General features: G+C 36.9%; 2 protein-coding genes across 4 annotated transcripts; one reads left to right on the top strand and one right to left on the bottom strand.

Annotated features, from left to right (window-relative positions):
- Window positions 1-1,427: 1,427 nt before the first annotated feature.
- On the top strand, window positions 1,428-7,110 carry LOC306859664 (ALK and LTK ligand 2a-like). The gene is made up of 6 exons (XM_079400816.1): window positions 1,428-1,464; window positions 2,345-2,629; window positions 3,277-3,330; window positions 3,413-3,493; window positions 3,726-3,799; window positions 5,746-7,110. Exons 2-5 carry the CDS (start codon window positions 2,404-2,406, stop codon window positions 3,788-3,790), a joined length of 426 nt encoding a protein of 141 aa, XP_079256942.1. The 5' UTR covers window positions 1,428-1,464; window positions 2,345-2,403; the 3' UTR covers window positions 3,791-3,799; window positions 5,746-7,110.
- On the bottom strand, window positions 6,962-20,885 carry LOC306859663 (low molecular weight phosphotyrosine protein phosphatase-like). Of its 3 annotated transcripts, XM_079400813.1 has the most exons (7): window positions 20,825-20,871; window positions 19,844-19,917; window positions 19,040-19,153; window positions 18,852-18,965; window positions 15,587-15,648; window positions 12,003-12,108; window positions 6,962-7,318 (listed from the first exon to the last, which is right to left on the bottom strand). In XM_079400813.1, exons 1-7 carry the CDS (start codon window positions 20,865-20,867, stop codon window positions 7,241-7,243), a joined length of 591 nt encoding a protein of 196 aa, XP_079256939.1. In that variant the 5' UTR covers window positions 20,868-20,871; the 3' UTR covers window positions 6,962-7,240. The 3 variants fall into 3 exon arrangements, with proteins under 3 accessions (XP_079256939.1, XP_079256940.1, XP_079256941.1); XM_079400814.1 differs by lacking the exon at window positions 19,040-19,153 and having other exon boundaries at window positions 20,825-20,885; XM_079400815.1 differs by lacking the exon at window positions 18,852-18,965 and having other exon boundaries at window positions 20,825-20,876.
- Between the last annotated feature and the right edge of the window lie 1,244 nt (window positions 20,886-22,129).

The raw sequence follows: 22,129 nt of genomic DNA, 5'->3' as shown, positions 1-22,129 counted from the left end.
AGTACGAACGTCCCAGGAGGACTTGAACACAGGTATACTCGAAACTTCCTGGCAGGGGTGTTCAGGCAAGTTGGAGCTAAACTCTGCAGGACACTGGCCCTCCAGGATCAAGTCTGGTGACCCCTGATATATAGGGTCACACAGGTTTAAAACGACATGGGGGTGAGTAAGTCGGGACAGTAGGTAAATGAGGAAAAATGAGCTTTCATTTATGAGTGAACTATCGCTTTAAATGTCTTTTTGAATGGAATGAACCTAAACAACCTTTAAGATACCAGTCTAGATCTTCAACCACTAAGCTGACCAATATTCTTTAGGTTTCACTGCACAGAAAAGGGTTTTTATCAGATCTGTAGTGTAATCACTTTATCAGGTGTACCTGCCTTCATGAGCACTTCACTGATAAGATAACCACACACATTAAGGTGTTTCCATGTAAACATTCCCAAACAGTAGAAGACAAAGTTTTTAACTGGACAATGTTATGATGTTATAAAAAGCACACTGATTCAGAGGCAAACAGGGCCCTCCTCGTTTTCCTTAAACATGTTCTCCTCCTCAATGTCCAGGTTTAATTTTGTGTTAGACAGTGAACACTTACGGTGTTAGGTGTCGGTCTAATTGACTTTAAGGGGCCCTAGACGGCTGCCTTCCTTTGCCTATGAGTCCGCCCATGCAGATCACCATTCGTGACCGGGATAGGAGCCATATTGCTCCATGTTCTCTTTTGCTTTGAGGGAGTGGTATGAACGAAAGCAAACACAAACTAATCCGAACTCACTTTTCTCCTGTCTGTTGGGCTGACTGTTTCTCTTGTGCTATCATTACCATTACGCAGAATAATTACATCAGCTGCTGCCACTTCCAGGCATCGATCTGTAACCCGAATCAATCCTCTGGAGACACAAGGGGATGGAATGATCTATGGTGGTGTGTGAGGGGAAAAACCTGACTTTCAGGCACCATAGGAGTTCCAGTCTGTAGAATGGTGGGACGGTTCCTGGTATAGCTGCATCTCTTCCTGCAAGCTAAGTGCTCTAATGAGATAGTGGGCAAGAAAAAAAGTCCATGGGATGCTGCATGTGAGAAACGGGAATATGAAGATGTGCGGCGTATGTGTAACGAGTTTCTAATTAAAGACACGGCGATGTAAACCCTCGAGGGACGACTCCTTCCTCTGAGAGCCTCAATAAATTGGCGAGAATCGACGGCGAATGTTTGGAGACGTTCAAGACGAGCGACGCGTGCTTTCACTGGAGTTTCCTCAAGTCTCGGAGACATCAGAAGGGAGTCTGACCACGCAAACTTCCCACGCTTGAGCGTATTAAAGGACGAGTCGCTTTAAAGGATAGCGCGCTCTCTCTCTCCTTTTGCGATCCTCGCGTGGGGTTATATAGACACCGGCCGCTCGAGACGCGCTCAGTCGATTCAGGGAAAGAAACGCAGCAACACGAGAGTCCTCAGGTAGGTTTACTAGAGGCATTTATGACTTATGGTGATTCTTTTTTGAGCATTTTTATCCTAATTTGCTAAGCTTTTCTATTTTTCTTCATATACAAAGTGGATTGTAAATTAGCAGCCTAATCAATGTTGCTTGGTAGTTTAGTGTTGTTGTTTAACCAGTTAACTGATCCACACTACGAGTCAAAGTTTGGACATACACAACTGAAGTTAATTGAACGTATGTGTCTCTTTCATAGTTTAAAGGTGAGGTAATTTAAATCGAATGTATTGTTTATTAACTCTCAAAAAGACAAACATGTAAACATAGTAAGAATATAGACTGTATAATCCACGTGCATCTCAGATTATTTGGTCTCGGAAGAATTTAAGAAATTATTGAGTTCATATTGAGACCTTTAATTGTACACAGTTCGTGTTGAAATCTGTAACTGAGAGACACGTGGTGTGAGCTTGGGGTTTCTTTCTCTATCTGAATTTTCATGTGCTCTTATTGCTGTCGAGGAGAAATAGACTTGTGGACTAATATAAAAAGTGCCTACATATCATTGATATGATATCAATAAAGCTAACGTTCTGATTGATTTATTTTTAAATGAATGAGTTGGACCACGTTAGTGAAGGAAAATCAGCCAAATGCTCGGCGTACATGTGAAATCATTCAGTGGTGTTTAAAAGCACCACATCTCCTAATGAAGAAAATGTGTGGAGAGATAGTTTGAGTTTTGATGACTTAGGTGTAGGTGTGTCCATGCTGACTGGTAGAGAAAGCGTTAATTGCACTTCTTTTTTATTTATTTAAGAAATCGCAAAAGCCTCCAAAGTTTATTTTTAACATAAAGTGGACTTTTGCATCTTATAAACCCTGTCACTTCTTCAGCAGACTGCGTGATCCAGGACTTGGGCAGCGCGGGACTTGCGCGCACTCTGGTTGCGGGAGCGATGCGCGCGTTGCGGGCTCCAGTTCTAGTAATGGGGCTCGTCATCTTAATCTGTACTACTGCACAAAGCGACGCCAGCGTGAACAAGGTCGAGAAAACGTTCAGACGGATAATAGACATCATGAGACTGGTGGAAAACAGCGCTGACGACGCAAGCGCGCAAGAGAAAGAGAGCGCGCTTAAGGACACTCATCATCTCAAATCGGAAACCGGGGAAACAATTTTAAGTAAGCATGGCGTTTGATGCACAGATGTAAATGTACAAATGTTAATGCGATGAAAATGTTCAGTAAAAAAAGTTAAGCCAAAATGTCACTTTCTGGTTGTGAAACGTTAGTGGAACATGTCCATTTTCATACCGAGAAACTGATTTCATACATTACCTTGGATTATTAAAAGTTAAGTTAGTTTAGAAAAAAGCTCATTTGATGCAATGAGAGTGTGCCTTCTTTTCCCCTGACCTTTATTTAAGAGGGATGTGACTTACCCACTAGGGCACCAGCCAAAGTCTTAACTCACCAAGCAATAGGTGAAATAGTTTTGCATTGCACCTGTTGTGTGCCGAGTCAGACATGTGGTATCGGTGGGCAGCTATTCCCAGCTATAGTCTCTGGCCTACATAAGATTTTATGATATAAGAGAGAAGCAGGAACAGAAGTACTCAAAAAAAGTGCTGTGTGTTCAATGAATAGTTATAATATTGAATACTAAGAATAAGTGATCATAATGTGTACAGAAAGCTTGTTTTGGGGTCTAAACTGCTAAGTCAGAGCACGATCATTGCTGGGGATTTGTCTGAGCTTCGGAATCATCCCTCTTGAAGGATCAGAGGATATCCAGGATTTGACTTTTGAATGTTTCCTTCTTTTCACAGAAATCTTTCCCAGAGACGTCAGAAAGAAAGAGAAGGTTATCAGAATCTTAACAGGTCAGAGACTTTTGAGTTTTCTGTGACCTCGAAACAAAAATGGTGTTTGAGAGTTTTAACCTGGCTGTTTTTCTTTCACCAGGTCCTCTTTATTTCAGTCCAAAATGCAGGAAGCACGTCTACAGGCTTTATCATAACACCAGAGACTGCACCATCCCTGCATGTGAGTACAGTCAAGCATTCCCATCTCTTCAGACCCCACAAACAGGTCACATCTGCCCACATGCACCCCGACCCTCTACAAACTGTCTTTATATTCATGACAGTCTCATGTCGGCTAGGTGCCCCTGATTTACCCCTGCACATGGAGTTTTAACACAGAAACACTATAGGCTACAAATTCAGGACTCATCCAGCTGATTATCCAACTCATCCAGCTTTACTCCTGTCCTCAGACTACAAAAGATGCGCGCGACTTCTGACGCGGCTGGCAGGGAGTCCGAGATGTCAAGAGGGTTAACGTTACCAGGTAAGCCACTTTTTAATATTTTGTTTCTCTTTGAATGAAGGTAATTCAACAATAAATTGGAGAACAGAGGGAGAATGCAGGATTCTCATGGCCCTGGAAAAGTCATTAAAATTAAAAGAATTGAAAAATTCATGGAAAAGTCTAAATTTCTAAATCATAAAAACATAATATATTTATTTTTACTTTATACAGTTGTGGACAAAAGTTTACATTTTTCTTTACTTACACATTTTTACATATTACAGAATCTGCAAAATGTTATAGATGTTATATATAGATGGATGATATATATATATATATATATATATATATATATATATATATATATATATATATAATTTATGGCAGATTTTAAATGCATTGATTTATATAAATAAAATATATTAATATTATATTAACTATGGCATTTAAAGAGCACATATTGTGTAAATGTGTGTATGTATATTAGTGCTGTCAATCGATTAAAATATTTAAATCGCATTAATCACGATTAATCATGATTAATCACAAATTTAAAATACTAGGATTTACCTGTAAATGTGTTGAAATAAAGAAATGCATGACAAACTGGTTTAAGGAAACAGAACTTCACATCTCCGCCAGGTACGAGACATAATCCTTATTATTCTTTTGTTTTTATTCAGCCATTATCAGCCTTTATACTGGCAATAAAACGTTTACCAAGCCACATCACTTCAATCCCAGTATACGTTTACCCAACTATTATCAAAAGTATTTCTAAATAAATACAACAAAACATTTTCTTGCGACCTTACATGAAGTATCATGATAAAATGCATCATGAAGAATTGGACCTGTTCTGCAGGTGCATTAGAGCTAACATTAGCATCATGCTACATAAGGCAATTAAATAGTAAATTAAAAGAAAATTAATAGTACACTTTTACTTTTACTCAGAGCTCACTTTAAACCACCATCGAGTGTTTGTAATAGCTTCCTTTTGTGATCACACGTGTACACTTTGGGCGGCCACAGTACATTATAAAAGTAGCCCAAAAAACCGCAACCCACAGCTCTGTAATTTTTCCAGTGACTGTATTTTCAAAACAGCCCAATTGTGCAGGAAAACCGCAACCCTGGCAACACTGGTTTGCTGTACCCTTATCACATACGAGTATATCTCTCGCGCACTGTCGCTCTCTCTCTCTCTCTCTCTCTCTCGGACACACTCGCTCTTTCTCTCGGAGTTCGCTTCACTTTTGTCGAGCCCTGCGCCTCATAATCACACACTCCCTGCGTCCCAATGTGCATACTATCCACCCTATCTGCCCTAAATCGTATTGAAAATTACTAATACCACATAGAATTTAGGATGGATAGTGTGCACATTGGGATGCAGGCAATGATAGATTATCTTCCGCGCTGCAATGACGGCAAGAAGTTCAAACCTTCTCAAACGATTAATTTGCATTAAAAAAATATTAACGGGTTAAAATTTTTAGATTAATCGCATGCGTTAACCTTGACAGCCCTATGTGTGTGTGTTTGTATATAAATTCTTGATGTAGATTTATATTTGTGTATATTTATTTACTTATCCATTAATTTGCCAGAAATTGTGGGAACTCTGGATATGGCAGATTCAAAGCACAGAAAGCTATTAAATGTGTAAATTACGAAAGCAAAACATAACTGCTTTGTTCTGCAGATTCAGAGAGGACACATGCACTTAAACGTTTTATGACAGAACACATTCCAGGATTAGATCATTTATCCTAGCTATTACAGATGTGATTTAACGTTAAGGAAATCTTTTACATTTCAGCGCTTTTTTTTTTCTAAGACCACTTCAGAGGGAGAACATGTAACAAGCCCTGTTTCCCAATTTTTCACAGAAGGAAACATTTCAGATGCATCCAAGTGCACACATGTATACAAACACAGCCAATTCTGAAACAGCACTAAACTTCACTTCCTTTATCAAGCAGGTTGAAGCCAAACCAGAGTGACCCAGAAAAAAAAAAACAGCAGTCAATGTGCCTTTGGACAAGAGAAGAGAATTTAAACCAACACGCAACATTCCACATAATCAGCACATCGCATCCAGAACACTGCTCTGCCTCTCCGGGGAATAGATGTGGGAAAGAATTGATAGAGCAGTAAACGGACACAATATAATGGATGCACTTGCACAAGGACGGTCTGCTGGACAGAGCATGGAGCCAATGTTAAAACACAGGATGACAGAGAAAGAAAACAGAAAACGCATCTGGCGCATTGGGTTCTGAACCTATCTGCCAAATAACAAAACCATTTTCCATCGTTTCATCACGAAAAAAGGGATTGCCATGGTTTTGCGTTTTTTTCTCATCAGATATTGAGACTCGTCACAGTCAGTGCTGATGTTTTGTGCGACATGCCTCGGATGGGGCTACAATTCAGAGCCGTGATGACAAATTGTGTTAGTTCACTGCGACAAGAGAGAGATTTGCTTTTCTCTGCTAGAACTGAAAACCAGTTAACTGCATGAACGTTTCCTTTCGCTTCTGTTTGCCAGCAAACAGGTAGATTTTTGCAGTAAATCCGTGAAAAGCTTTTCGATTTTGTGTGAGACTGTGAGTGTATGACTGTGGAATATATTCAGTATATTTTAATATGTAAATGTTGTACAAATGAGACTTCAAAACAAATCTGTATAACAAACATATAGGCATCTGACGTACGATGGGATGTGTGTATATTTAAAAGAAAATATATTTAAATTATGATTGTTTAAACACTGTGGTCTTTAAAAGTTATAAAAATAGACCAAAAAATTAAAGGTTAATCTTCTGTAGCATAAAACATAGTCTCTATCTAGTTTAACAGCTTATCTTGACATCAGAAAATATATTTTTAAGGGAGTTCAAGATCTCTTATCACTCATGGTGGATGCTTTGGATGCTTCAGAGATGTTGAATTTTTTGTCTGTAACCACACCAAAGATAACAGTCAACTTCTGTTGATAAATATCTTAGCGATGAGGAAAATTCTCCAGAGGGTTCCCGAAAAGATGAAGAGAATGAACGGGAGAGGAAAGGACTGGAGGTGAAAGGAAAAGTCATCAAAACAACTGGCACAACCACAGTTATATTCAAAGAAATGAGGGGAAAATCCATAAATATGCACTCAAATTTTGCTAAAAAATTAGGAGACGCAAAAGTGATTTCAGCATTTTCAGCCGGTTTATTTTGGTGAATTTACTCTCTTCAGAGAGAATGGTCAACAAAAGCAGTTTACAGCTTCTCAAACAAGCATCCAATGACATTTCATTACAACGTATTTTACAATTAAAGACATAGTGCTTCTCTATACGCTGCTATTGTTTGGTTTGTGTGCGTTTTGCTTATGAAGACACTTATTTCAAATGGATATTTACGTTCAAGCATCTCATGATGAGGTGTCACAGGTTTCAGGAGATGGTCGCGGTGTGTGTGTGTGTTAGGAGTGCTGCTCCAGGAAGGCTTTGCAGCACCTCACACACTGTTCATACACCGTCTCAAAGTCTTTATCACTCCCCTGCAAGTGAAAAAAAACAGGAGCCATTCAAATGTAACTATAAACAGAAATTATGCAGCCAAGCATAGCAGCAAGAGATACATGTGAACTTAAGAATGACCAAAAGACAGTAGAGCTGAAATTATTTGATAATTGATTAAGAGCAGATTTACAACCTAATTTACAATTAAATCAACTAATTTAAAAAGCTTATGCACATTAGGATTATTGAACCAAAACAATAAATGTTTTCCTTAATTTGTGACGTACCACGATCGTACCACTTATCACTAACCAATGAACTACGGCTATCAGATTAACATTGGCAAACAGTAGCGATATATATTATTCTGTCTAAATAAAACAGCAATACTAAAAACTAAATGTTTTAAATAGAATTTAGAATCATAATCAATGTCCAGTGAAAGAAATTCAGCCAGGCATTTACTTTTAAACAGTTTTCACTCAGAAATTGCTTGTAAATTTCACATGTAATTGAAGGGAAACTGCATAAAAGACTTAAAGGGCCCATATAATGCAATTTCAAGTTTTCCTTTGTCTTTGGAGTGTTACAAGCTGTTCGTGCAAAGATAAGATCCGTAAAGTTGCAAAGACTAAAGTCTCAAACCCAAAGAGATATTCTTTATAAAAGTTAAGACTCATCCACCTCTTCCTAAAACGCCTCATTCAAAGACGCCCCCACAAATCTACATAACTATGTTGGAAGATTTGCATAACACCGCCCAAATGTTTATGCAAAGAAAGAACTTTTATTCTCCTTGCATTATTGTTATTGCCCCCGCCATGTCGTGGAGATGCTGTGTGTTTCCATATATGGTAAGGGGCGTAACATTTATCATCACACGCTTGAGCTATTCGACCAATCACAACGCTGACCAATCAGAACACACAGCGCTTTTCAGAATAATGAGCTTTGTAAAAATCAATGCGTTTAAGGCAGGCAGGGCAGAGGGGAGCAACAATAATATACGGTATGTGGAAAATAATGTTTTTCGAACAGCGTAAACATTGCATAACACCAAATACACAAAATAATGTTATTTTTAGCATTGACATGATAGATGATAGATAGATAGATTCAACTTTGTCACTGTGCAGAGTACAAGTACAGAGCCAATGAAATGCAGTTAGCATCTAACCAGAAATGCAAATAACAAAGTATATAAATAGATATAAAAATGTGTATATACATTCAGTTTTTATGACATATAGTGCAAGTTATGAGGTAGATGGGGAGAGACTAGCTCAGTGCAAATGACTGTACATACAACTTAGGTTGCAAGGAAATATAAACAGAAGGTGCATTATAAAGAGAGGTATGCAAGTAACATATGTTTGTATATGGCCAATGACCTTAACGGCCTCCGGAGGCAGAAATGTGCAAGGGATGACATATGACCCCTATAAACATAAAATTTTGAAATAGAAAGATTTTTTCTTGTAACAATTATCTTTGTTTTATTTAGAACTTCAAAATATATTTTTAGTGTAGCATATGAAAAATGGATATCATTTTTGATTTGCTAAAGAATACATTTAAGAGTTCTACTATATTACTGGTGTTTTTAAAAATTCACTTTAAGTGAGTGTTAGATGACATAATAGGTAAATCTAAATCTAAAAGCAAAAACAGAGGAAATTAACATTTCTAGACTGCAATATGGAATAATAATATGAATACAGATCACATTAAAAATATAATAAAGGTTTCACACCAGTGTTATTTTAATGCTATTTGTATACTATTATAGTATTTATTCCTATTCTGAATCGGCTTTTATTTTATTTTAACTTATTTCAGTTATTTGCCAAGACAATATTTCTAATTTTGGGGTTTTTAAGTTTACATTTGTCATCTAATATTTATATTTTTATTTTATTTCAGCTTTATTTCAGTTACCAAAAATGATGTTTAATGGTTTCATTTTTGTTAACAATAAAATTTGACCATCAGGTTCTTCTATAAGCTCAGTTTGAGAAGTTGCTGTGCTAAATTACCATGGATCACATCTTTGGACACACAATGTACCACCTCCATCAAAAGAAACTGCACTCAAAGGACCACACTTCCTCTCACACTTGAATCTTGAGGGACTAAACAGAAAACTCAGCTATCTGAAGAGTGATCATCGCCACAAGAGCATTTGGCTTACGAACTGTCCGGTTTCCTATTCTGCGATGGCAGAAAGGCAACTTTACACCTTCCATGATTATCTTCAACAATCTCAATGTGGCTGTGACCCACATGTGCTGGAAGCCTTCAGCCTAGGGAACATCTTCAAAATGTGTCTTTAATCAGTCCTTGAGACATCCTCTCAAATAAAAGCGAATTTTCTGATCTTCACAGATGTGTCTTGGAGAGCTGGTGGTGTGAGTGGGATGACCTGACAGTGTCTGGAGGAGGAATGCTAATGATCTCAGCTGGGGTGGCCCGTCAGGTTCTTTCCAGTTTCTATTTCTCAACACACTCACCCGGTCCCTAATCGACACGGCTCCCTTCCAAACATCAGTTTTGTGGTTTTACAAGTTGGCTAAATCAACCTTTCTGTCATAATTGAGTGCTTGTGACACTTTGTGACACTAAGCACCTCTGTTTAAAACACTAAATAATACTCTTACATTGGCTTCACATTAACAGACGCTGAAAGACTACAATGCACACACAGATTCATCCAGAGATTTTGACCTAGTTGTTATATGGTGCAATTTTGGCATCATTTACCGCCCTTCATGTTCCAAACCAACATGCCTGTCCTCCATGAAACACAAAAGGAGATGTACTGAATAATGTGGACACTATTTTCCACGCAATAACAATAGAAGGAGAGCTAAAGCTAGGGCTGGGCCATATGGCAATTTTTTCAGAACGATTTGTTAGCCTTTAACAACTTATAATTGTTTTTCATTATCGAATTAGAATTAAAATTGGGAAAACGATTTTATTCAGCCCTAATTGTCAGCAAGTTTAATTGTAACATTTGCTAATATTTTTATTCAAAACCACAGTTCCTCGGTTTGGCAAATATTATATTCAAATTAGTCAATAATATCTGAAGAGTCATATTGACAATTTTCATGATTTTTTTGGGGTCCTCTGTGAAGTTTGAACCAAGTTCAAACCAAACCCTCTTTTTGTGCTCCAATAAAGAAAGTCATACAGGCTTTGAATGACACGAGGACAGAATTTTCTTTTTTTTCCTTAAAAGCTGTCCTCACCCACAAGACATTCATATCCAGTGCGTGTTGACAGCTGAAGAAACTCTGCATACAGAGTACGCCTTAAACACACACAGATATCCACTGAGGAATCCTAATTCTCAAACATCAGTCAGGGGCCACGACCACACAATGCATCAGATTCTCGGTTCTTCTGCAGAGACCCCGACAGAGGACATGATTTATTGGCTAAGTATATGATTAAGTCTTTATCCAAGCACGCCATAACCAATTAAGCAGCTTGAAGTATTCCCAAAAAGTTCATCACAACCCATAACCAACCACAAAACTGTAATCCTAAAGGTGAAATGTGTATTATTTCTGCACTACTAGCATTAAAATGCAAAAATTACAACCACTGGTGGTGTACATATAATTGGTCCCGCCCACAAACTCACACCATTGGTCAATGCTGACTGTAAATGTCAGAGTAGTCAGGATGCTCCACAGTGTTTTCGAAAAGAAAAAAACAACAACCTTACCTACAGTTGTCACATTAAGCTTGGATAGAAGTATTTCAACATCCAAATAATATCCAAAAATTGAAAATATGAATTATCATGAATCATACAAGAATAAATGTTAAAAGAGAGTGATTGTTGTGGGGAACATTGAAATAATCAGGGGTTAAAGCAAAATAAATCCTGAGCCTGAACTTTTTTCGGGGGACGGGGTGGGGCGGGCCGGGGCATGGGGTTGGCGGGCAACACATGCAATGACTGTGGCAACTTAAACATTTGAAAGAATACTATGGCATAGTTATTGCTTTCCATATTCAAACTGATTTTTTTTTTTGTGAATATATGTTTTTAAAAAATCCCGGTAAATATATTCTGGCAATCATATTGTTCTTATGGAGATGACATGATTACTCTGAGCTGTTTACAAAGCTCCGCTGCTTTCTAGTTTTTCCGTGTTTTTTACAGTCTATGGTAAATATGTGCTAGATGGACATCTTCGATCATTGCACCTTGCAGCTTTTTTAACGTGTCGACCTTCTCTATTCATCAGGGCTGCGGCTCTGCTACTGCATACTATTATGCGCGTCTCGTGTTTATAAGAGCAAAAACTTCTGATTGGCTAGTAATGTTAGTTTGGTTGAGAGTGAAAGCTGTGCTCATACCATTGGTAGGTGAACTCATGGACTCGAGAGTGATATCAACTAGTTTTTTTTAAATGTAGGATTTTTATTTATTTTTTTTCACAGCCAAATGCTGCATGCCGGAGATCCGGCACGGTGCTGGAGAACTTTAAGCCCTGAATAATCTACCAAAGCAAGATTGATCCGAAGCAGTTCCCACACTAGTTAACAGCTGGAGTCGGACTGAGCTGGAATAGTGAGTGTGACATGAGCCCCAAGACATCACATAAATTTTATTTTGGGCCTATTGCTACGTTGATTGAGTATTTGGCAATAAACGACCAGGGATTGGGGCTGATCCTGCTGTGTGCATGTGTGTACACTTACATAGTACGGGTCTTGTATAATAAGCTGTTTTTCAGGATCGTAGAAGCCGAGCAGCTCAATCTTGGCTTTACTGTTTTTCACGCTACTTGCCTTCTTGTTCAGATCTCTGTAAGAAAACCGTACACACACATGTACACACACACAGACATACACACACACATACACACACACACACACACACACACACACACACACACACACACACATTAGATCTTGTGCAGCCAATGGACTGATTCATAATCTGATTCATATTAATGGCGTGATTCCTTATGTTCTTTCAGACTAATTCAGGAATATGTTTTAAACAGCAATGAATCTTGACAGGATCTGACTGTTTTTTCTGCAACAGTCTCCCAGGAGCAAGACATTGCAACACACACCGGACAGCTGAAAAAAAAATATTTATTTATAACAACACACACAACAGCGCCTAGGTAGTGACAGCTGGTGTGGCTGATCATGAACACCAAGGATATTAAAAACAAACAATAACTACCAAGGATGTGCAAAACTACATATCTTCAAACGAGTTGTGGTTTGTCTGAACCAGGAGAGAAAAATAGTGTGAAAAAAATGGATAAATGGTAACATTTTATTTTCAGGACCAATTCTAACTATTAACTTGCATGTATATTACTACCATATTGGCTGTTTATTAATTAGTAATTATAAAGCACATATCAAAGACTTATTCTGCATGACCATATATTAGGCCCCTCATACCTAAACTTAACAACTACCTTACTAACTATTAATAAGCAGTAAAGGAGTTTATTGAAGCAGAAATTATTGTTAATAGTGAGAACTGGACATTAGAATAAATTGTGATCAGGTAAATGTTTCAAATTTGACATTATTGCTGTTTCATTCTTGATAGATTAATTACAAATATTTTATTATATTGACAGCCATATTCTTATAATTCTCTTTGGGTTTATGCATCTGAAATACAGTGTCAACCTAATAGTAAAAATTTCCACATAACATTTATAAATCTTTTTTTTATTATTATTTACACATTATAAATTGGTTTTATAAACTACAATAGAAAAGTTTTCAGTAAGATTTTTTATTATTAAAATATTATTATTATTAAAAGAAATGTATGTTTAAAGAATTCAAGTTAATGCTGAACTTTTGAACTTTCTATTTCACAAAGAATCCTGAAAAAATATTAAACAGCACAATTGTCTTCAACATTGCTCATAATAAAAATATTTCACCAAATCAGCATATTAGAATGATTATTGAAGGATCATGTGACACTAGAGTAATGGCTTATGAAAACAAGTTTTGCCATCACAGGAATAAACACAGAACGCAGGAATTTCAAGGAACATTTGACACACTTGCAATTGCTTGTGCCGGGGGTTCAGCATCTTAACCAAGAGGGGGTCTCATTAACGCTCCTTTTCAGGGATCATCTCTTCCAGGTTTAAACCTATGACCTTTAGGATTACCAGCTCAGACCTTTAACCATTAACACCCATACACATAACGTCACAATACAGATGCAAAAATACAACAGCTATGACCTCACATGTATATTTTTGATCCCGATTAACCCAAAACAGACCATCATCACTAAATATGACTGTGAGATATTACGTCAGTCTGTCATGCCGAGTATTGAAGAAACGAAAGCCAAGATCTAGAATCACAGAGCAAAGACAAGGAATCTAAAGAACTCAGTAATCTTCTTAATAAGCACCGGATCTAGCAGGAACATGTGATCCTACACCTACCCCCAACCCCCCTCTGCCCTACACACCCCATCCGGCAGAAAAAAGACCCTCCTGCTCCCTTTATTTCAGTGTCTTACCCATATCAGACTCAGAACGTTTAATGCATTCTGCAGTGTTGACAGATCCAAGTAATGCATAATTCATTCAATCAGTTTCGCTCGACATCAATCATCATTCTCATGTCAGAAAGACTAAGGCTAAGGAGTAAGGTGGGAGTCAATTCCTACACTCAGCAAATGTCAAGGGCGTCATTGCTGCTCATCGCTTTTGTACTAGTAAACGCAATGAGAAGCAAACCCACTTTTCTTACATTCTCAGCAAACGTTTCCTCAAAATATCTCCTTTGAGGATGAAACAAGAAAACACCAGAAACTACAGTGGCCGAGAAAGCTCAACGCGCTGCAACTTCAGAAAACACATGCAAATAGAAAAAGCACCAGCAAATCAAGAAACACACTGCAAATGCTCACAACACAAACAAATACATTTTATTTGCAGTGCGTTTCTTTGTTTGGTTGTGTTGTGAGCATTTGCAGCGTGTGCGTTGTAAAATCGAGGAAGTTGTTTTCTTAATTTGCAGGTATTTTTTCTATTTGCAGCGCGTTGAGCTTTCTCAGCCACCGTAAGAAACACATCATGGTTGTAGGCAGCAAGAAATATAGAGTGATATAGATATAAATGACCTACAATATGTAATAATAAAGGAATCTTGGAATATATTTAAAAAACATACATTTGGAAAATGTTAAATAAATTAAATGAATACTGTGAAACAGTATTATTGTGAAATATTACTAAACAATAACTTTTCCATTTGAATAGATTTAAAAAATTTAATTTATTCCTGTGATGCTGATTTGCTTCTCAAGAAACATTTCTTCTTATTATTATCAATTTTGAAAGCAGTTGTGCTGCTTTATATTTTAGTGGAAACCATGATACCCATTTTCAGGATTCTTTGATGAATAAAACGTTCACAAGAACAACATTTATTTGAAACAGAAATCTTATGTCAAATGTAAAAATGTGTTTACTGTCACTTTTGATCAATTTAATGTGTCCTTGCTGAACAAAAGTATTATTTTCTTTCAAAGGAAGCATTTATCTATCTACCATTAGTAATATTTTTAATGTTTGAAAGAAGTGTCTTATGCTTATCAAGGCTGTATTTATTTGATCAAAAATACAGAAAAAACAATAACATTGTGAAATAATATTGCAAATTTTCTTGTTCAATATACTTTTTTTCAGTTTTCTAATTTAATATACTTTAAAATCCAATTTATTTCTGTGATGCAAATCTGAATTTTCATCAGCCATTACTCCAGTCTTCAGTGTCAGACGATCCTTTGTAAAAACATTTATTATCAATATTAAAAATTCAGTTCTGCCGATTATTATTATTTTTTGAAAACAGTGATGCTTTTTTCAGGATTCTTTAATGAATTAAAAGTTCACAAGAACAGCATTTATTTAAAACAGAAATTTTGTAACAATATACACAACTGTTCAAAAATTTGGGGGGAGTACATTTTTTTCTTTCTTTTTTAAGAAATCAATACTTTTATTCAAGGATGTGTTAAATTGATAAAGAAAAGTGACAGAACAGACTTAAATTGATTGCAAAGATTTCTATTTTGAATATATATTTTAAATATAAAAAAATAAATATATATTTTTTTTCTATTTAATATATCATAATATACTGTATAATACAAATCTTAAGGTAATTATTTTTTGGGGGGTTGGGCGAAGATGTTTTATTTTACAAAAGGCACCAGAATGACCAGATTAATGGTTTTCCCACCTCTAGAACACCAACTGAACCACTGTACGTACCTCAAGTTGCTTTCGTCCATGCAGAGGATGTGATCAAAAGTCATGAAGTCGTCTTTAGTGACCTAACAAACAGAAAGACCGTATGAGTAACGCATGTAACACTTCATTCTCATTGTCCTGCAGTGACCCGTTAAGCACGGGCCAGTGGTTTCGGCCCACATCCACCCCTCTTTCTCCATTTTCCTCTCTAATTCTTCCTGTCCTTCACTGAAAGAGGCAAATCTGCCGCCAAAAGAGCACGACGCTGGCTTAGACAAGCTCCAGGGAACATGAGCAAAGGGCCAGAGAGCGAGTAGACATGCCGTCTTTGTCTGTTCGAACATTCGCTACCCTCACTCAAGACGCGGAGTTAAGAAACGGATCAAAGCACATCTGTAGCTGCATGTAAGTGTCTGCATATATTGAGCAAGAGCACATGATTCATTTGGGACGTTACTGCACAGAGACAGTCATGATAGGAATATATGTTTTCAATTTACAAATACAACAGTGCAAATGCTGGAAATCATGAATGACACATACATGGGGGGGGGGGGGGGGCTGCCTTGGCTACACGTGTTTTCTTGGATAATTGGGGGCTGTGATTTGTGTGAGGTCAACGGGACAAAGATGTCTTTAGTGTGAGATCAGCTCTGTACAGCCTCGTATGAACCTGACCTCTAAAGTCCGAACTAAAGCCTGCCCACATGACTGGAATATCTGACTGACGGCTGGAAAATGTGGGTGGAAAGCACGCGAGTTAGGAGTTTCTCTTAGTCTGACAGTAAAAGGCCAAAACATGTAGATTTCAGGCAAGGTGATGCAGCGGCCAACTTAACATTTGACAAGTTTCAAAGAAGCTATTGTTTGTCCCACACAGGTTGGGATTTGCTTAAAAAAAAAAAAAAGGAACAAAAAAAAAAAGTGTTGAAAATCGTCAAATAATTGGTGCGGTAAAACAGGTTCATTTAGTTTTAGACAAGCTGTATGAGGACTATTGCTTGTTAAATTTTTTACCATTCAGACTGTTTTTGAAATATAATATAATTGAGCAGCTGAAGTCTTGTATAAAGCCAAACATTTTGCTTGCAAAACTTTAACAATTAGTATCCCTAATTCTCAAATGATTAAACTTTGTAATTAAAAGGAAAGCTGATGAGAGTGACTGCGTTAATTATGCCTAATTCCCATCTTTTTTGGAGTGTGTTGCAGCCATCGAAATCAAAATGACTTTATATATTTATAAAATACAATTAATTCGGTCAGTGAAAACATTGGAAATCATTTCTTTGTGCTTTTGTCAATTAAATAAAGGTTACAGAGAATTATCAAATGAGAGATTCTTGATATTTTGCATTTAAAAAAGGTCCCAATTTTTCTGATTTGGGGTTGTATAATCTAATAATAAAACAATCCAGCCCATCCAGATGCTATTAAAGCATATTGCTTTAATGTGAATCGTCACAGACACACAGCAGAGGCACCAAATCTGACAACACAGCATAAGATGTTAACAAAATCAGCTTTATTTCCCACACAGTGGCTTTATTGTTATCCAATTTAATTTCTTAACTTCTTTATTTTATATCCTAGAAAGCATATTGCTCTGAAGTAAACAGCTGTAGATTTACGGCAGGGTCACCAGTGAATCAGTCGGCTAATGCCCATGCATTGGCACATTGCACATTGCATGTCAGAGTAACTGTCAAACTGTAATGATTTCAATAACCTCTAATGCAGCCTTGTCAGATTTGGTGACCCTGCTCTATGTGTGCAGCTGTTCACATCAGACCAAAAGGTTTTTTTCCAAGGAGACTAGACATCAGAGTGAATATGGATAACACTGAAGTCATTGTGTATTAAATAGAGTGGGATATGGATTTCCGTAAACTCTAAGGCGGCAGATTTAGTGACCCTGCTGTATGTGGTATGCAGCTGTTCATATCAGAGAAAAGGACAGACATCACCAGAATGAATTTGGGTAACATTAAAGTAGTTTATTTACTGCAGTCACAATAATACTGTATTATAGTATTTAAAAAAAAAAAATTGAAAAAAGGTAATTGCAACTTCTTAGAATTGTTAACTTTTTTATTGCAATTCCGAGTTTACATTTTGCAACTCAGTTTTTTTTTGTTTGTTTCCACCACAAAATTAAGGTTACAGTGACTTTTGTCTCAATTTTGACTTTTTTTTTTATCATAATTGCGAATTTATATCTTACAGTTCTGACTTTTATTAAAATTCTGCCTTCTCAGAATAAAAGTCAGAATTGCGAGATACAAAGTAGCAAACACCTTTTTCCAAGCGTGTTCTCGTATGCACATTTAATGAACAGTGACCTTTAGTAATTCGGCACCCTTTCCCTTTAATTACTCTGTATTATGACACCTTAAAATAAAGTGTTACCATAGAATAATTTGTCGCCACCTACTGGCATAACTATATAGTCTGTTAAAAACTCACTGCTAAAGGCACTTTCACAGTGAAGGTAACTATAAAGTCATTCCAACTATATCGCTCTTCTGTGTCATTCATCTTATAGCTGAACTATAAAAAACATGTACAGCCAATCAGAATCTACCAACTTTAAAGGGCTTGAGCAATTAAACCTAAAGACAACATAACAGCCGTATGCGTTCATGGTGAACAAATTTAATATAGTTATCATTATAGTTAACTATCCAACAGAATTGAACAAATAAAAAGCTGCTATGTTTGTTTGTGGGACAGTTACATTTCCTGTCCTGCACCAGTTTGGCTTCACTGGAAAGAAAGTGTCTTTGTGATTTATGTATGTGCTATGAAGGATACGTTGATGATGCATTGTGGAGCAACTGTTTTTTATCAAAATAAAGATCATACACTATTTGGAAGCCAACTGAAAACAACAAACTCTGTGGAGACTTTTCCTCAGGAAATGTACAAGAAAGATGAAAAATAGCAGAAAACACAGAGGGAGATGGAGAAAAGGGGTCAACAGCAGATAGACAGTGGATGCCTGTCAAAATCAATTTATAGGCAAGAATTTAAAAATACAGAAAAAGATAAAATGTCTATGGTGTGTGACAAAGATGAAGTGCCTTTGGCTGTAAATTGTGATTAGATAATGCTCACACAAGCCAAAACTGCCTTTGTGTATGTTTGAGGTTTTCATATGAGTGACATTAACTGAAGTTCATGAAATTATGATAAATGTGTCATATATATCGTACTGTGCAACAATACTGTGCTGAAAGCTTCTTGCACTCATTCTGTAACACACAAAATCCCATATCTGCAGTACCTGTCGTGCCCTGTGATCGGTCTCTATGCCATGTTTCCTGAGGCAGGCCAGACCACGGGCGTCAGGAGCGCTGCCAGTATTCCAATCTGAGGTGGCACCAGAGTCTATAACCCACTGTAACACACACACACACACACACAGAGAGAACACGGTTCTAGCTTCGAGTGCTAATCAGGACCCCACCGTACCTGCCGCGCCACATGCCTCATAGACACGTCGTGTCGCTTCATGCAGGCCTGGCCGCGGTGATCCGGGGGATTTCCGATCTCATAGGTGGATGTGGCGGCACTGTCTATTCTCCACTGAAGACACACATACATAAAGCATTATGATGATAACAGCAATACACATGAATATTTATAAACTAATATTTATATATATATATTTTTTTTTTTTAAGAACTTGGAACTATATGTTACGATATAGCGGTTTGCTATTGCCGCAAAAATGCAAGTTAAGCATGTACAATGGGACCATGTTGGCCAAGCATTCATATTTGAATATTTCAGGCCTTAAACTTTAAGGCTGGAATGAATCTGACACCGTTTCTTTGTATTTTTGGCTCATGAAGCTAAGGTTTTGACTTTTATTGTTCTTGTCAAACTTTTTGAACAGCAATTTTTTTATGATTTCATGTTTGTCTCTTGTGCAACCTTAGAAATATCAAATCTCCACAAGAGCAAGCGTAACATGATCACGATACCGATACTCTCAACAAAAGGGTAGATGTGGTGCAAGGCTAAAAGTATTTCAAAATATTTGTGCACTTTTGCACTGGAGTGCAGATGTCGCTTTGTTACATACCTGTAATAACACTTAATATTAACAAACTTCAAGACCAGCCAATTACTTTCGTCCAGAAGATGATGCACAGTGCACTGAATTCACAATTCACTGAAGCACATGTGATTAGTTGTGAGTATTAGTAAGCCGGGAGAAAATAATAATGTATACATCATTCAGTAAAAGTAGCATCACATGCAGCGACTTACCTTGTCCACCACCCCATTGTCTGTGGCCAATTTCCGGAAAACAGCCTCTGCAATTGGGGATCTGCAGATATTCCCTGGGTATTGATTAAAGGGAAGAAGAAATGTATTATTCTCGTAGACAAGGATTATATGAAACCTAATACTTCTGTCTAACTCTGAGTAAATCCCATATACACTATCTAATTTTATTTAGACAGAAAATCAAGCATTATGTTAAGTTACATATTAACTTGACAAACAGCACAGCAAAGCACACTTGTTCTGTATATTTTAAGACTGATCTTATTATGTTTTCTTGTTTATGCATTTTGTAAATGTATATATACACCATCAGTATAAAATTGCTGATTTGGTGCTTAAGTAAGATTTCTTATTATTATCAATGTTGAAATCAGTTGTGCCACTTAATTTTTAAATTTAATTAAATTTTCTTATTTTATTTTTTGGAAAACTGTAATACATTTTTTTTTCAGGCTGAACAGAAAATTGAAAAGAACACAGACATAGATCTTTACTGTCACTTTTGATCAATTGAGCATGTCCTTACTAAAAAAAAACTAACTTACTGACCCCAAACTTTTTAACAATAATGTATATTTATACATTTTATGATTCATGATATACATTTTATATTTATACACTCTTGTTTTATTAGATGCTGAAAACAACAAAACAAAACTAAACCTGTTATGAAAATAAGAAAGCTCTCTAAACGGGGTTTTAGCAATATGACTCAACTGAGGCCAGTGGAAAAAGGCCAAACTAGTGCTTAGAGAATTAATATATGGATGATCAATGATGACAAAATATACAGTTTATCGTTTATGTCACTAACGCCAATATTAACGCGATGTGTTCATTAATATATGAACAGATGAGATATGCGTGTGATTGCCGGTTTAATGATGCCTTATCAGCAGCTCGTTTAAACATCACAATCAAATCAAAGAAGGTCTGGTGATATTTCAAAAACTTTCTTACCCAAGCACACAAACAACACCGACCTTCCTCCGGGAGTCGCCATATTGGTCACTGTTATAGGTCCCCGCGCCACCGCTGAGGGTTGTCCAAGTTACCGCCTGTTCCAAATTCAACAAGATTAAACAGGATTCAGCTAGAGTTTAAAAAGCCTGTGTTTGTTTTTACTCACACACATAGAGTAAATAGCGGGTAATATAATTCTTGTTTTTAAAATCTACTCTTAGGAAATTAGTAGACAGTATTTTTAAACATAAATAGAGCGAAAAAGCCTGACACACACACTTTTATCCTTTACGTTTACATAGTTATAAATTCCTACACAACTATCAATACTGCCCCTGTGACAAGAGGAATCTTCTCCAACAAAATATGAAAAAATTCCAGACTGTATGTGGCGTATACAGTTTTGAGTAAATGTCTCATATTATGTTTGGAAAGTAAGCTACACAGAAACTTTTCTCTGATGTCTTTTCAGGCTTGCATTTATAAGCCTAATCAGTCCTGATTCTATTATTGGTATCACTGTCCCCTTAGTGGAATAGATACAGATCTAGGTGGTCAGGTTGTGGGAAAGTCCTGTTTTCCAGACCATATTTAGAACGAGTTTAGATTGCAGTATTTTTCAGTCAGCTGCCCGGCCTGCTTAGCCATACTTGCTCTGTTATGAAAGCAGATTATACTTCAGTGTCAGTGGTGTGCACAGATCTCCCAGGAATCACGCTCCCAGGGCAGGAAGGATAACGCTACAGAAACTGCGTTCTAAAGGCACCTCGATATAGGCCCGAAAAGGCACTTTAGCATTGACGATTAAGGGGGCAGTGGCTCGTATCCCCCTACCTCCACCTCCTGTGCATGCCACTATTCAGTGTTTTAATAGTGTGCACCAGATGTGAATTTACTGCACAATGAATTTATGTGCATACACATCTGACAAAGTCAACAAAGGAGCCTACACATGAGGTTAGGCCAATGAAAATAAGACAGGATTTAAATTAAATGCATCGTAAATCTATGGTGGTGTAGTAATACATTCATTTGGTAGACACTTTTAAACACAACAGCTTACAGTGCATTCAAGATATTTATTTATTAGTTTATTGGGAATGGAATCCGTGAACTAGCATTGTTAGTTTAACCTTTAGCTACAAGAACATAAATTGCACCCCCCCCCCCCAATTCACACAGACAAAGTGTTTTTTTTATTTTGTGATGTTATGTATGTTTATGTTTCATCATTAGCTGTTAAAAATGGAAATTACATTGTTCATGCAACAGAGAAAGGAAAAATAGAGGTATGTATAAATC

The sequence above is a fragment of the Barbus barbus genome (genome assembly GCF_936440315.1).
Source record: "Barbus barbus genome assembly, chromosome: 40".
Classification (NCBI taxonomy): domain Eukaryota; kingdom Metazoa; phylum Chordata; class Actinopteri; order Cypriniformes; family Cyprinidae; genus Barbus; species Barbus barbus.
The sequence above is the reverse complement of the archived record's forward strand: the minus strand, read 5'-3'. Positions and strand labels throughout refer to the sequence as shown.